The sequence below is a fragment of the Drosophila yakuba genome, chromosome 4 (genome assembly GCF_016746365.2).
Source record: "Drosophila yakuba strain Tai18E2 chromosome 4, Prin_Dyak_Tai18E2_2.1, whole genome shotgun sequence".
NCBI lineage: Eukaryota > Metazoa > Arthropoda > Insecta > Diptera > Drosophilidae > Drosophila > Drosophila yakuba.
Window position 1 is genome coordinate 42,964 of NC_052531.2, and position 14,131 is coordinate 57,094.

The window sequence follows — 14,131 nt, forward strand, 5'->3', positions numbered from 1 at the left end:
AAAGCCAAGTAATGGTTCCAAAATAAATGTTATGTTCTGGAGTGGCCTGCGCAGTCGCCAGACCTCAATCCCATCGAAATTCTTTGGTCGGATATTAAAAAGGCAGTTGCAGATTTTAAGCCAACTAATAAGGAAAACCTATGGACAGTGATTAAGGAGTCCTGGAGCAAAATATCCCCAAATCTGTGCCAGGACCTGGTTGACTCAATGCAAAAACGTTGCGAAGCTGTTATTGCTAATAAAGGATACACTACAAAATATTAAATTGGTGGTATGGGCGTAGTTATACCCGTTACTCGTAGAGTAAAAGGGTATACTAGATTCGTTGAAAAGTATGTAACAGGCAGAAGGAAGCGTTTCCGACCATATGAAGTATATATATTCTTGATCAGGATCAATAGCCGAGTCGATTTGGCCATGTCCGTCTGTCCGTCCGTCTGTCCGTCCGTATGAACGTCGACATCTCAGGAACTACAAAAGCTAGAAAGTTGAGATTAGGCATACAGACTCCAGGGACATAGACGCAGCGCGAATCATGCTGCCACGCCCACTCTAACGCCCACAAACCGCCCAAAACTGCGACGCCCACACTTTTGAAAAATGTTTTAATATTTTTTCATTTTTGTATTGGTCTTGTAAATTTCTATCGATTTGCCAAAAAACTTTTTGCCACGCCCACAAACCGCCCAAAACTGCCACGCCCACACTTTTGAAAAATGTTTTAATATTTTTTCATTTTTGTATTGGTCTTGAAAATTTCTATCGATTTGCAAAAAAACTTTTTGCCACGCCCACTGTAACGCCCACAAACCGTCCAAAGCTGCCACGCCCACACTTTTGAAAAATGTTTTGATATTTTTTCATTTTTGTATTAGTCTTGTAAATTTCTATCTATTCGCCAAAAAACTTTTGGCCACGCCCACTCTAACGCCCACAAACCGCCAAAAACTGTCCTTCGCACTTACACTAGCTGAGTAACGGGTATCAGATAGTCGGGGAACTCGACTATAGCGTTCTCTCTTGTTTTTTGCTAATTTCTAACAGAAATCTGATAGTCGAGGAACTTAAGTATGCAACGTCTTTTGTTGTTGGTAGCGATATGTTTGTTAAATAATTGTCAGCTTCGACTGTGGCGTCGCAATCATTATTATGTAAGCAAGTTGTAACAGATTGTAATAAATAAACGCAGTCAAAATAATTATTTAGTAAGTGCATAGTTTGCATTTTTATTTTTAAAATAGATAGGAAGACATTATTGTTGCTTGTATTTTAAAATAAAATTATTCTTTTCGAAGAATAATAAAATGATTTTGATTATAAATACAGGTGTAGGTAAATTACAGTTGCTTAATCAAGGATTTCAATGTAAATTAAATTTATTTATTGCTTATAAAGAAAGTTCAAACTAAAAATAAAATGTTTTATTTCTTGTCAGTGTTATCTAGATAACATTTTTTACTGCATCATTTGAAGATATCTATTCTCCTCAAGTAAGGAAGTAAGGGATGTTGTCATATCGTTGATTACCATATTTGTCCCATGATATGGATGTGTGGAACTGCTAACATCAGGCCACAATGTAGTGTTTATCTGCATTTCCGGGAGGCCTTGTATTTGATTGGTAAATGTGCTGTTTGTCTCCATCCAGTTTTGACAACTTTGTACATATTCCAAAGTACGCTGGTATGTATCTAAATGCATAACAGAAGTATTATTCGCCTGGGTGTCACAAACTATTTTTTGTGATTCAGAGGCAAGTAATTTTGATGTTGTTATTGGTTGCATATTTAGGCTAGAAATCTGACCTTCATTATTCAAATTAGCAGAAGGAGACATTTGAGACTGACTTATAATTCCGCATTGGATTTCATTATCATGGCGTCCGTTTACTTTTAAAATATTTTCTGTTTCGTTTCGTGGATATATTGAAACTACATTAAGCTCTGGTAAGCTAGTCATCGATGAATCTATGATTTGATTAAAATTAAATTTTTCTGGTTGTCGTTGATAGGCTGATGGTAACAAAGTTTGCTGCTTAATAGCAATGTCAGTGTTTATATATTTTCCAGACTGTTGGAAGCCACCGCATTTGGCATGCCCATGTTCATTTGGTACAGTTAGGGTACTAGATTCTCTCTGATTGAATGAACCCCCGATCGCCGTCATTGGAAATTTGTCTTGTACTGTAAACTTTGTTGTATTTGGTTGTATATCAACGTTCGTAGGGGGTGTTAAAATTTGTTTATTGGAGTAATATATATTTGATTGTTCTCGGTAGTGGCTTGAAGCTAAGATTTCGGATACATTAGACTCCATAGCTAAAGCTTGATGTTCTTGTTCCGTATAATTTGTGTCTTCCTTTACCAAGCTTAAGTACTGAAGCATTTCATCGGGAAGTATAAGTTCTTCAACTTCATCCAGATTTATTCTTTCATTTGGATGTTGGTCACTAGGCATTGCTATGTCAGCCTTAATTGAAGCAGTGCACAGTTCCTTTCTTAAACTATCCTTATTAACTGACGATGCTATATTATTAGACTTTCCAACATTAATATCAAAGCTATGCGGTGTTGTACTTAAGCGAGGAATATTTGTTAATGGATCTAAATTTAAGTTTGGCACTGGCTCAGTTTGACGTCGTAGTGTATTATTCGCTATTGCTTTATCAAATTCGTTTTGTCCGACTTGATTGTTGTTTTTCATGTGTAGAGAATTCATATAACTAGGAATAGAAAATCGGCCGCTACTGCAATTATGATAAATCTTTTCTGAATCTTTTTCCTGTAAGCGTTTTAAATTTGTGGCGATTAAGTGGGATGATGGAGGCGGGGGAAGACAGCTATTGTAAATTCCAACACCCTGAACATCAAGATTTGGTTTATTAATAGATGCATTCAAGTCCTTGTTTATTATGGGTAATCCTGATGTGGATGTAAATGCATAGCAGTTAACACCATTTGACATTTGGCTAGAGCGCCGTGAGCACCCTGGTGAAATGGGATCATAAAAGGAAGCTGCAGTCGTAGTACACGAGGGGATTGGTCTCATAGTAGGTATAGAAGACACCTGTGATGATTGACTGCTACGGCGACTTTGCATACTACCGTAATAAGTGCTTGCAGTCGAATTTTGACTATCGCGGCGAAACTGACCTTGCACCGAGCCAGAAACTGTGGAAATTCCTTGCTTATTCAATACTGTATTACGAAAAGTTGTATGATTTTGTAAGAGGTCTTCCGGAAATACTTCTATGGCCGTGTTGGTGGACATTGGAATTTTAATATCACCAGCGGTACATGGCTCCATTTTTAGTTCTGTAATACGCTGATTAAGTTCGCTAATTCCAATGGTACGATTGCTTTCCGGAATGTTGCAGAGCATTATCGTACTTGAGTTTATACCTTTAGTTTGAAGACGACTTCTAAACCGTTGCCTAGCCAAAACAGCACCTCCAATAGCTGAGGCAGACGCATTTCCGCTACCAATATTTACCATAGCACGTAAAACAATTGGTAGGTCTGCTACGTCCACGTCGTCGTCACAATTCCAGCCGTCATCTAAATGAAGATTTTCAGCAAGATCATCTGGCGAATATGTTAGCAAACCGTCCGATGCTCGAACTCCATTTACTAACTGATGATTAGATGAGCTTATATCAGATTCAGATTTAATGCTAGGACTAGACGTGCCTAATATTTTTCCTATATGTGAGTCTTCACTGCAAGGGCTTGAGTCGATATTGTGCTCTTGAAGATTATGTCGACCTTGACTGTTGTCTCGTTGTAACCGAGAGTTTACGTCATCTAGAGGCAATCCTTTATGTTTTTTATTTGCATAAAACTCAGCACCATGGACTGTTTTTACATGTTTTCTCAGAGAGCTTGGGTCAGTGTAACGTTTTGTGCATCCAGGTGCTTTACAAATGTACGGTTTCTAAAAATAGCTATAAATTAAAGATTTTAGTTCTTAAACAGAGGAAAGGCTTACCTCATTACTGTGTGTCCTGTTTTGGTGCTTTGCACGATCACTAGCGTTACTAAAGGCTTTGCTACATCCCGGATACTCGCAAGTGTATGGTTTTTCTCCTGTGTGTGACCGTAAATGAGTTTTCAAGTTTTCCAAACGTGAATATGCCTTAAAGCAGCCTTCAAACTAATTTAAATAAGTTTAATAAGGAATTCATATACATTTTTTTATATAATAATTGGTCTTACCGTGCATTTGTGTGGCTTTTCACCGGTATGGCGACGCATATGCACAACAAGCATATACTGCGCTTTAAATGGTTTTTCTCCGCGAGTACAATCTTCCCATCGACAGACAAAAGCTTTCTTATTAGTTTGGATATGGTCATTGTTTATATGTTTAACAAGTTCATCTTGAGTAATAAACTCAATGCAACAGCTACGCCAATGACAATTCGTTTCAATAAAATCTCCAGGCTCATCCTTGATATCCGTTGTATCAGCATTAGCACAATCATATTCATTTGATGGATTCGAGGCTGATCCGCAATTAACATAATCATCCAAGCGGGTGCTTACTTTAACGTCACCCGGAATGCTTTTAATATTATTTACTCCGTTGTTGTAACAACGGTCAGACAACTGTGATGAGGCACTGTCGGCTTCTACTTGAGCTACGGCTCCAGATGTTGATGAAGGCTGCTCAGTGATAACATCTTTAAAATGTCCTTTTTTTTCTCTTGCATCATCCAAGTTCTTCAACTACAGAAACGACATATCATATTATAAACTTTTAATATTTTAAATCTGGTAAAAATTACCGAGAGTGTTGCCGCTGCGACCTGGTTTGGATCCGCATTAACAAGCCTTGCAGTTGAAGATGTTGTAATCTGTCTAGGTGAATCGCTTAAATTAGGATGTACTTCATTTACTCTCAAAGAAGCAGAGGCTCCCATATGCCCTAAAGAAAATCCGGATGCAGCAGCTTGTTGTGATGTCATCGGATTTAATAGACCTGCACTAGCACGCAACAAATGAGCTTGTATTTGTTGTAGACGGGTTGAATGTGCATGAGACATGGGGTTAAGGGCGGTAGCAGAGATGTGACCGTATGAACCACTAGCCGCGCTACTTCCTCGAGAACCGTTCATAATTGTGGCTAATGAATTTGGCGAAAATCGAATCATTGAATTAATATCAAATGAATCGGAATAAGGCGATGACGAAAGGGCTCGTTTGCGGCTTATGCTGGCACGTATACTTCCTCCTGGTGGTCGAGGGCTACCTAAACGCCTGTTTCCATCGACGCTGAAGTGAAATTCAGTACTGGCTAAAGATGATGCTGCAGCTGCTGCTACAGCCGCATGATGCAGTTCACCAAGAGAGCTCATACCTCGGCTGCCCAAAAAATCACCTGATCCCAAACCAAGCCCTGCTAGATGGAACGCTGACGCACAATTGACATATGGATCTAAAGAGCAAAAATCGGTACTTTTTAAAGTTACTTTTGTACAAATGCAGAAATTAAATACCGTGAAATGATGAATTTGAATTACTTCGTTGCAGAGAATACAACTGTTCCATGTATCCGGGGATTCTATAAGCCGGGTGAAAGTCGTGTGCATGTGGTTGACCAGTAACATTCAAATTGTGAACATGTTGAGGCTGATGATTGTGCTGCTGACCAGTAGCGTTAGCAAGAAGGTTGTTTTCATTGCATATTGGTGGTTGAATTGAAGTTTTAATTGAATCTGATGGTCCAACCGTTGGAATCATTGATGGAACTGTTACCGAGCTTGAAACGTCAGTTGGGTGAAGTTGGTTCATACATGGGGATCCTGGTAAAACGGTTGCAGCTGCAGCAACAGCAGCTGCTCGCCTGGACGCTAAAAACTGCAATTCAGAATACCTATAGAAAAATAAATACATTTTTGGTTAAATTTTTTACATCTATAAGTAAGTTAGTATTCTTTCAACAGCTTAGGTTTTAGTTAAAATAAGTGGATTTTGGTCGTGGCATATTTATACCCGTTACTCGTAGAGTAAAAAGGTATACTAGATTGTTTTGAAAAACATTGATCTGCAGAAAAACTTTTTGCCACGCCCACACTTTTGAAAAATGTTTTTATATTTTTTAATTTTCTTATTAGAATTGTAAATTTCTATCGATGTGCAGAAGAACTTTTTGCTGCTGCCACCGTAACGCCCAAAAACCGCCTAAAGCTGTTAGTCTTGTGAATTTCTTTCGATTGGCCATAAATATTTTTTCCATGCCCACTTAACGCTCAAAAACGTCCAAAAACGGTCAGTGTTGAAATTTGTCTTCTTACTTTCAATAGCTGTATAACGGGTATCAGATAGTCGGGGAACTCAACCTCTCTTGTTTAATCTATTCCACATAAAAGTGATGTGTCAACTAAAACATCTCTCAGCCAAATAAAATGTTTAGAGTATATGTGTTGATCAGAATCACTAGCCCAGTCAATCTAGGCATGTTCGTCTGTCCCTCCGTGTGAACGTCGAGATCTCAGGATATAAAGATGATAGATATTCAGATGAATAATTCAGATTTTGGTGATGCCTATGATGTGCAAGCGAGCCCCCTGAAACGTCCAAAAATGTTACCATACTGCTCTGATTATTTATCATTTAAAATTTCTTTCGATTCCCTAAAAAGTTTTTGTCACGCCCACTCTAACGCCCACAAGCCACACAAACAACCAATTTTTTTGATATTTATTATTTTTAATATTTATTTTACCAATTTCTATCGGTATACCAAATTCCACGCCACTCTAACGCCTCTTACAAAACTGTCACGACCACACTTAATACAAAAAGTGTTATGATTTTCTTTTTTATTTCATTAGTTACTTGCAAAAAAAAGTTGAAAAATTCTGTCTTGTTAAATCCGTTGTATGTGCACAAAATAAGGCAGTCCACGTTGTATCAAAGAGCATTTGCTGGCAAGCATAAGCAAATACTTTAGATACATACATTTATGTTATGGGCGTTAGAGTGGGCGTGGCAAAAAGTTGTTTGGCAAATCGATAGAAATTTACAACACTAATACAAAAATGAAATAATATCAAAACATTTTTCAAAAGTGTGGGCGTGGCAGCTTTGGGCGGTTTGTGGGCGTTAGAGTGGGCGTGGCAGCATGATTCTCAACATTCTATGGTCGGAAACGCTTCCTTCTGCCTGTTACATACTTTTCAACGAATCTAGTATACCCTTTTACTCTACGAGTAACGGGTATAAAGACTGCTGTGATTATCCGATTCGTGTGTAACATAAAAAAGGGATTGTAAAGTAAAACAATTGCCAATTAACAAGAATTGGAAGATCGAAGAGAAAGATATGAAAAGTTTAAAGCTTTAGATACACTTTTTGGATTAATGTGCCGAAAAAATTGTTTTTCATCTATACATTCGAGTTTAAGAATCTTTTTTTTACAACTATTAGATTAATCCGTTCTTTTAGCAATGTAATTTGCATACCGATTCTTAAGAGTATAAGGGTAAGAAAGTATGTTCATATTAGGTTAAAGAAAGCGATTTTGATTTTAAATATTACAAATTTTAAAACTAAGATTTAAATAAGTTCTTGCCAAACCGCTTTTTTTTTAATATATTTTTATTTTATAAAAAAAAACGAAAAAATATAATAACATCCGTTTTGCCATTCTTATTATTAGTATTTTCTTTTGCAAATATTTGGACCAGTTTCGATTTTAACGCTAACCTTGTGACTGATGAGTTTGAATATAAAATTAGAAACTATTTTAGACATTTTTGGGGCTGAATTTCTAAGACGAATTTTGTCGATTTTTATCGATATGCGATAGAGCCTCACTCTAATTCTCTAGTTCTATAATATTGTATTTAAAATTCCTGGAGTAAAATAGCAAATCGCAAAAAAGATTACAATTCCTTTTTCAGAAAATGTATATACATTAATATACAAATATTTTGGGAGTCAATATGCCATTACCACTTGCCTAACCCCATTAAGAGGTCTAACAGTTTACGTTATACGGTTCATACTATTTCAGGCCATTAGTTTAAAAGTTATGAGCACTTCTGTAACAATTCCTAGATGAAACCTGTGTGCCATATTGGAAACAATGGCTAATTGCTTCTCTTTAAGGCATGTGTATATGTGATATTTTTCTAAAAAAAAATTCAGATTTTAGTGTCTTTATTGCAGAACCAACGAACAAATAATTTGATTTATATTTAACTTCCTTAAAGTTAATAATTACTCTAAAGAAAATGTATTTAGCTAAAGTAAAGTGTAAGTGTAGCAGTTTTAGGATGTTTATCAATGTTTATTATATTAACCTGCAAATAAAAAATATTTCTGTCTGTCTGCGCGCAAGTTTTTGATTCATGTTGCCACTCTAACGCCCACAAACCGCCCAAAACTGCCAGGCCCACACTTTTAAAAATGTTTTTTTATATTTTTTTAATTTTTTTGGTAGCATTGTAAACTTCTATCGATCTGTAAAAAAAAACCTTATATAATATATATAATATATAATATACATATGTATAATAATAAAAGAAATAATTTGATTTATATTTAACTTCCTTAAAGCACTACGTTCCTAAATACATTTTCTTGAATTGATAACTCATATACTCTAATAACTTATACTTATTAATTACCTATAACTAAAGGGGAGCTATGATTGTAATCTATCCAAAACGAATTATATAATAAAAATACAATTATAATATCTAAATATTTAAAAACAATTTGTAAATAAATAATTAGATTTTGATTGTGTTTATCATTACTTCGTTTTTAATTCATTTCCACTTATTTTCTTTTTGAGCACACACAATTCAAATTTTGGCTACCCTCAACAACAACAATTTAGATTTATTTAAGTAAAGCTTACTTATCGAATATACAAATAAAAACTTACGCAAGTGGAAAATATGTTGGTAAAGCGTAAGCGTCCATTTTATAAAAGTTAGTCCACAACAAGAACGACTTCGTTTTATGAATTCAAGAAAGCCAACAACATATATTCTTTTATATAATATTCACCGTCGGCGTAACCATTTTTGAAAGAGAGGCATTTCATCAACTTCCACACTTTAATTTCCACTTTTGGCCAGCAATTTCAACAATTTTGAGGAAATTCTTTGATTAAAACGTCGGTTTTTGCATTGTAATATTTAGTATTTACATCACTTAAATATTATAAATGCGAAAACCTATGCGCTCGTCTCACACGTGTATTCATATGATTAACAGTCCCGAACATATATACATATATATATATCACAAGTATAAGTAACGAACAATAAAAATCAGTTTTGTAAGACAAGTCAATAATTTTCGAATGCTGCGTCTTATTCCTGTGTTTCTCACGAGTGAACTGAGCGACATTAACACTAGGTGTTGCAATGCTTCGTTAGTTTAGATGGAGCAGTTCGGATCTCCTCTCACAAATACCATTATCCAAACACAGATACTGGTACAGATGCTACATAGATACATGTTAGTTCACAAACATAAATACAATACAGTAACAAGTGCATTGGAGATTTAAATGTCTGTGTGTACCTACGGATCACGAACATTCGGCGAAGGCGGGCAGATCGAAGATGGCTACACAACACATACACGCGAGTCCAGATACTCTTCGGTGTCAGTGCTGTTAACCTGGATATTTTCACGCTAACATGTGATAAAGGGCCATTTCTTTAGTTTTGGTGTTTCAGTCTTACTAATGTGGCTTCATTTGTGCCCTCGGCATTAGCAAGTTATTTACCACACAGCATACTAGCAGAACGCTATTGACAAAGACAATCGTAATGTACACAAAACGTACTTTCAAACAACACTTGCTCCTACATCCGCTTGCATCCCTGAATCAATCTGGATTTTGGCTCACTCGTTCCTATCTGTTGTTTTTGAGACGGTGGCGTATGCCAAATATTCCATTTACCTATTGTATTCAATATGGCCATTTCCATATACATATGTACATACATATATGTGTATACAAAAACACATATAAAAGTGAATTTGTTTCGGATATACATAGTAGTTTCATTAAATAGTATATGACAGATATATACTCGTTAATCTAAGAGCAGATACTAGCAATTTCAGCAATTAAAAGGTTTTGAACCAAGTATGTATGTATAACTCATATAACAAGCTCTACTTCGCTGCTCTTAAAACCGTGTTCATGCCTTTAAAATTAATTGCACTTTGGGGCTAGGTAATGGTCAATTTAATAACATTGTATTGAAACCAATTTAGATATACGAACGGACATCCAGACAGACGGTCGGACTTACATATGGACATGACTAGATTGATTCGGACGATAAGTAATATGTACATAGTCTTTCTATCGAGTCTTTCTATCTTACATATACTTTTCTACGATTTTAGTGTGCGCCTTTAATCTAGACGAAATTTTCGTATCTAACAAATGAGTATAACGAAAGGGCTCTAGAAAGAACCACCCAAACTACCCGTGTTTTAAACACGTATACTTAACAAGACCGCTGTTTGAACAATTATAACATTTTGATTTGTAGTCCTTGTTACATCTTTTTACAACAGTTACAGTGACTCTGACAATGTCTGGTGTTTCTGCAAAAATAAAGTTAATAATTACTCTAAAGAAAAAGTATTTAGCTAGAGTAAAGTGTAGGTGTAGCAGTTTTAGGATGTTTATCAATGTTTATTATATTAACCTGCAAATAAAGAATATTTCTGTCCGTCTGTCTGCGCGCAAGTTTTTAAATCATGTTGCCACTCTAACGACCACAAACCGCCCAAAACTGCCAGGCCCACACTTTTAAAAATGTTTTGATATTTTTTTCATTTTTTTATTAGTATTGTAAATTTCTATCGGTCTGTAAAAAAAAACCTTTTGTCACGCCTACTCTAGCGCCCACAAACCGTTTATAGTATAAACAAACTGTTTATACTTATAAAATGTTATATATATTGTCTAATATAATATATAATATACATATGTATAATAATATAATACATACTATCTATATACGTACTTTTTTGTCTTGTACTTGTCTTAAAAACTATAAGATCTAGAAAGTTGGTATTCCCAGTTTAATTCAATAATATTAACTAATATAAAGCCAACGAACTGAAAAAAATTCACATCTGTACTTTTAAAAAATGTCAGATTTATATATGTATATAACAAAAATTTGTTTTTTTGTACTTACGTTGTTGAAATACATACACATATGTATGTACATATAAACTACCTACAATAAAATACGAATAGATCGATAAGTTTGAAAAAAAAGCTGTAAGATTTCGTTGAAGACTAGAAAATTAATTTCAAGCTTCTTAATTAAAATAATAAATAACACCTCCTGGAAGGGTGCGCATAAATAAAGATACATAAATTGTATACATGTATATATGTATATTTTGATTCGTCCATTAAAGTATTGTTTTTGTAAAAATATACATATGGATGTATATAATTGTCATAATTAAAGAAAATGTATCTTTATATATCTATAGAAAAAAAATTGTTACAATTATGCGTATCTTCGCTGTATCTGTATTTCTTATCTGAAATTTTTTAGAATTTGGGCAGTCATAATGCCTATTTAACAACAAACATTTACTAGGCTAGGCCAGTGATTTTCCCAACTTCAAAACTACACACAATACATATGTATGCTGTGTGTGTGTATCCCTGTCCAGCCTTAAAACCAGAAAAATAACATTTTTCCTGCAAGTGCACAGCAGGATTGAATAGGGTTTCGTCAGATACTCTTGATATACATGCGTTTTGCGTTAGTATATACATACATATATATGTAAGTATATGTATCTGCCTTGCCTTTTGTAATTTAACGTCTTACTCAAATCTTCTCTCTACGAAAGAAGCGAACACATGCTGTGCTTCTTCAGCTTCATACAAATATCCATATCTGTATGTTTGTTTAACGTGCATTCGTGTGATTTTCCAAGATTTTTATGTGTGAGCATATGTATGTATAAATATCCGCACCAACTAATCGTATTTGCAGGTACGTCTGTACGCTTATTTAAGTATGTTGTGCACCCACACATAAATATATATGTATGTATATACATATGTGTTTGGTGGTTCCATTCCTTTTTATGACAAACGGTTTTACGGTTCTTGGAAACTACAAAACCAGAATTTTTGTAATACATACATTTAGACATATTAAGTATTCAGTATTTTTATTATTCAGTCAGATAAAATATACACAAATGCACATCTATATACAGTGGCTCACTGCTTATTTCAACCAGCGTCTATCTGAAACTTCAACGGTCTGTAAACGTGTATGTTTGCACGCCATTGTGTACACGTTTATCTCCATTCGCCAGAAGCTAACCCAACCACCTCTCCCTAATAACTATTTACCTATGTATGTACGTATTTTAAATTAAAATTCAACACTAAGGATTAATATATTTTATTGACAAATCATTAACAAATCGTTGAAATGAAATCGTTTTTCTCTCCGAATAATAAATTTAATGCATCTAAGATAAAAATGGTTTCGACTTTTTGCTTGCCTGGCCTCTTTAAGTATGCGGTGTACCCAATGACTTTATTTTCTTCTCCCCTTGGGCCCAGTACAAATTTTAAAGGCTTAATTAGTCAGCGGATCGAAACCGAAAAGGGGGAAAAAGTTGGGCTTTAGCGGTATGCACTCACACTTATATAAATAGACACATTGATAAGTATATATGTCTGTGCAAGTGTATATACATACATATATGCATACGTATACATATTAGTATGAACATACTACATCTGTACCTATACATACGTACACATTCAAGCCGTAAACGTAATAATGTCTTCTTGAATCCAGTTTCTTTTTCGATTAAGACGGAGCAGGCACAGATTGAAGCATCATCATTATCAAGAAACTGAGTCGAGAAGACCTTTGGAATAATGTTGTCCGACGAAGCTGAAAATAAAAAGAAAAAACAGACAAACAGGCGCAAAACCAAAATCAAGGGAACGTTTTTTGGGCCTTTATAGGTACATATATACATATGTAAAATGTATATATGTATATGCGTGTATAAATTAACCTTAATTTTTATATGTATGTATGTATTGAGTTAAAAATTTATTGTTAAATAGTTTTAACGCACGCAACTTTTTACATACTTGTAGCAACTCTTCCTAATAAACAAAATTTGTTTTCAAATATGGGATGTACATTCATACATACATAGAAGCCTTAAGGGGTTAAGCCTTTAAACTGGATGTTGCATACATTCACATTTACGAGTGCAAGAACATACATGTATATATGTACATTCTCACAAACGTCAATACGCATACAAACGTGTGATACTTGTATAAATATTTCGAAAAAAAATTCTCAAGAGACTATACATAGGCATATGCGTATGTGTATTAGGGCGGACCTCAGCTTTATTCAAAGTCCTGTACCTCCACCTTTTTTAAATTAATAGTACAGACACACATACACATACCGCTATTTGAAATGTAAGGATATTACACATTAAACCTTGCACATTATCCTGTGGTCTTAATCATGTACAATTATATTCGTTACTCGTAGAGTAAAAGGGTATACTAGATTCGTTGAAAAGTATGTAACAAGCAGAAGTAACCATTTCCGACCATATAAAGTATATATGTATGTTCTCGATCAGGATCCATAGCCGAGTCGATCTGGCCATGTCCTTCTGTCCGTATGCACGTTAAGATCTCAGGAACAATAAAAATTAAGAGGGTTGAGACTAGGCAAACAGATTCTTGGGAATTAGACGCAGCGCAAGTTTGTTGACCCATGCTACCACGCCCACTCTTACTCCCACGACCCGCACAAATTTTGATATTTTTTGATTTTTGTATTAGTGTTGTAATTTATCTCGACAAAAATCTTATTGTCAATGTTTTCTCCTTTCCCCTTCGTACTTCCACTAGCTGAGTAACGAGTAGCTGATAGACAGGAAATTTGACTATAGCGTTCTCTCTTGTTTTTGTTTCTAAATGATGGCCTGTTTGATTTTGCCTAGTAAATAAATTAACTTTAAAGTGCACGATTTTTCTGTCATTTATGTATAGAAACAAAGCGCCTGTCTTCGAGATTAAGTTATTGTCAACCATTTAAGGTCAGTGAAAC

At 35.0% G+C, this 14,131-nt stretch overlaps 1 protein-coding gene and 1 long non-coding RNA gene across 4 annotated transcripts; one reads left to right on the forward strand and one right to left on the reverse strand.

The window, feature by feature from the left end:
* Positions 1–1,198: 1,198 nt before the first annotated feature.
* Positions 1,199–9,365, reverse strand: LOC6523693 (transcriptional activator cubitus interruptus). Of its 3 annotated transcripts, none has more exons than XM_015191235.3 (6): positions 9,024–9,359; positions 5,498–5,858; positions 4,787–5,436; positions 4,215–4,727; positions 3,988–4,152; positions 1,199–3,933 (listed from the first exon to the last, which is right to left on the reverse strand). In XM_015191235.3, the coding sequence occupies exons 1-6, from the start codon at positions 9,036–9,038 to the stop codon at positions 1,456–1,458; spliced, it is 4,182 nt and encodes a 1,393-aa protein (XP_015046721.1). In that variant the 5' UTR covers positions 9,039–9,359; the 3' UTR covers positions 1,199–1,455. The 3 variants fall into 3 exon arrangements, with proteins under 3 accessions (XP_015046721.1, XP_002099571.1, XP_015046720.1); XM_002099535.4 differs by having other exon boundaries at positions 5,498–5,874; positions 8,899–9,359; XM_015191234.3 differs by having other exon boundaries at positions 3,873–3,933; positions 3,988–4,085; positions 5,498–5,874; positions 8,899–9,365.
* Positions 9,366–11,744: 2,379 nt separating this feature from the next.
* Positions 11,745–13,185, forward strand: LOC120322141. The gene is made up of 2 exons (XR_005561917.2): positions 11,745–12,013; positions 12,839–13,185. It is a non-coding gene; the product is annotated as an uncharacterized LOC120322141 (long non-coding RNA).
* Positions 13,186–14,131: the final 946 nt, after the last annotated feature.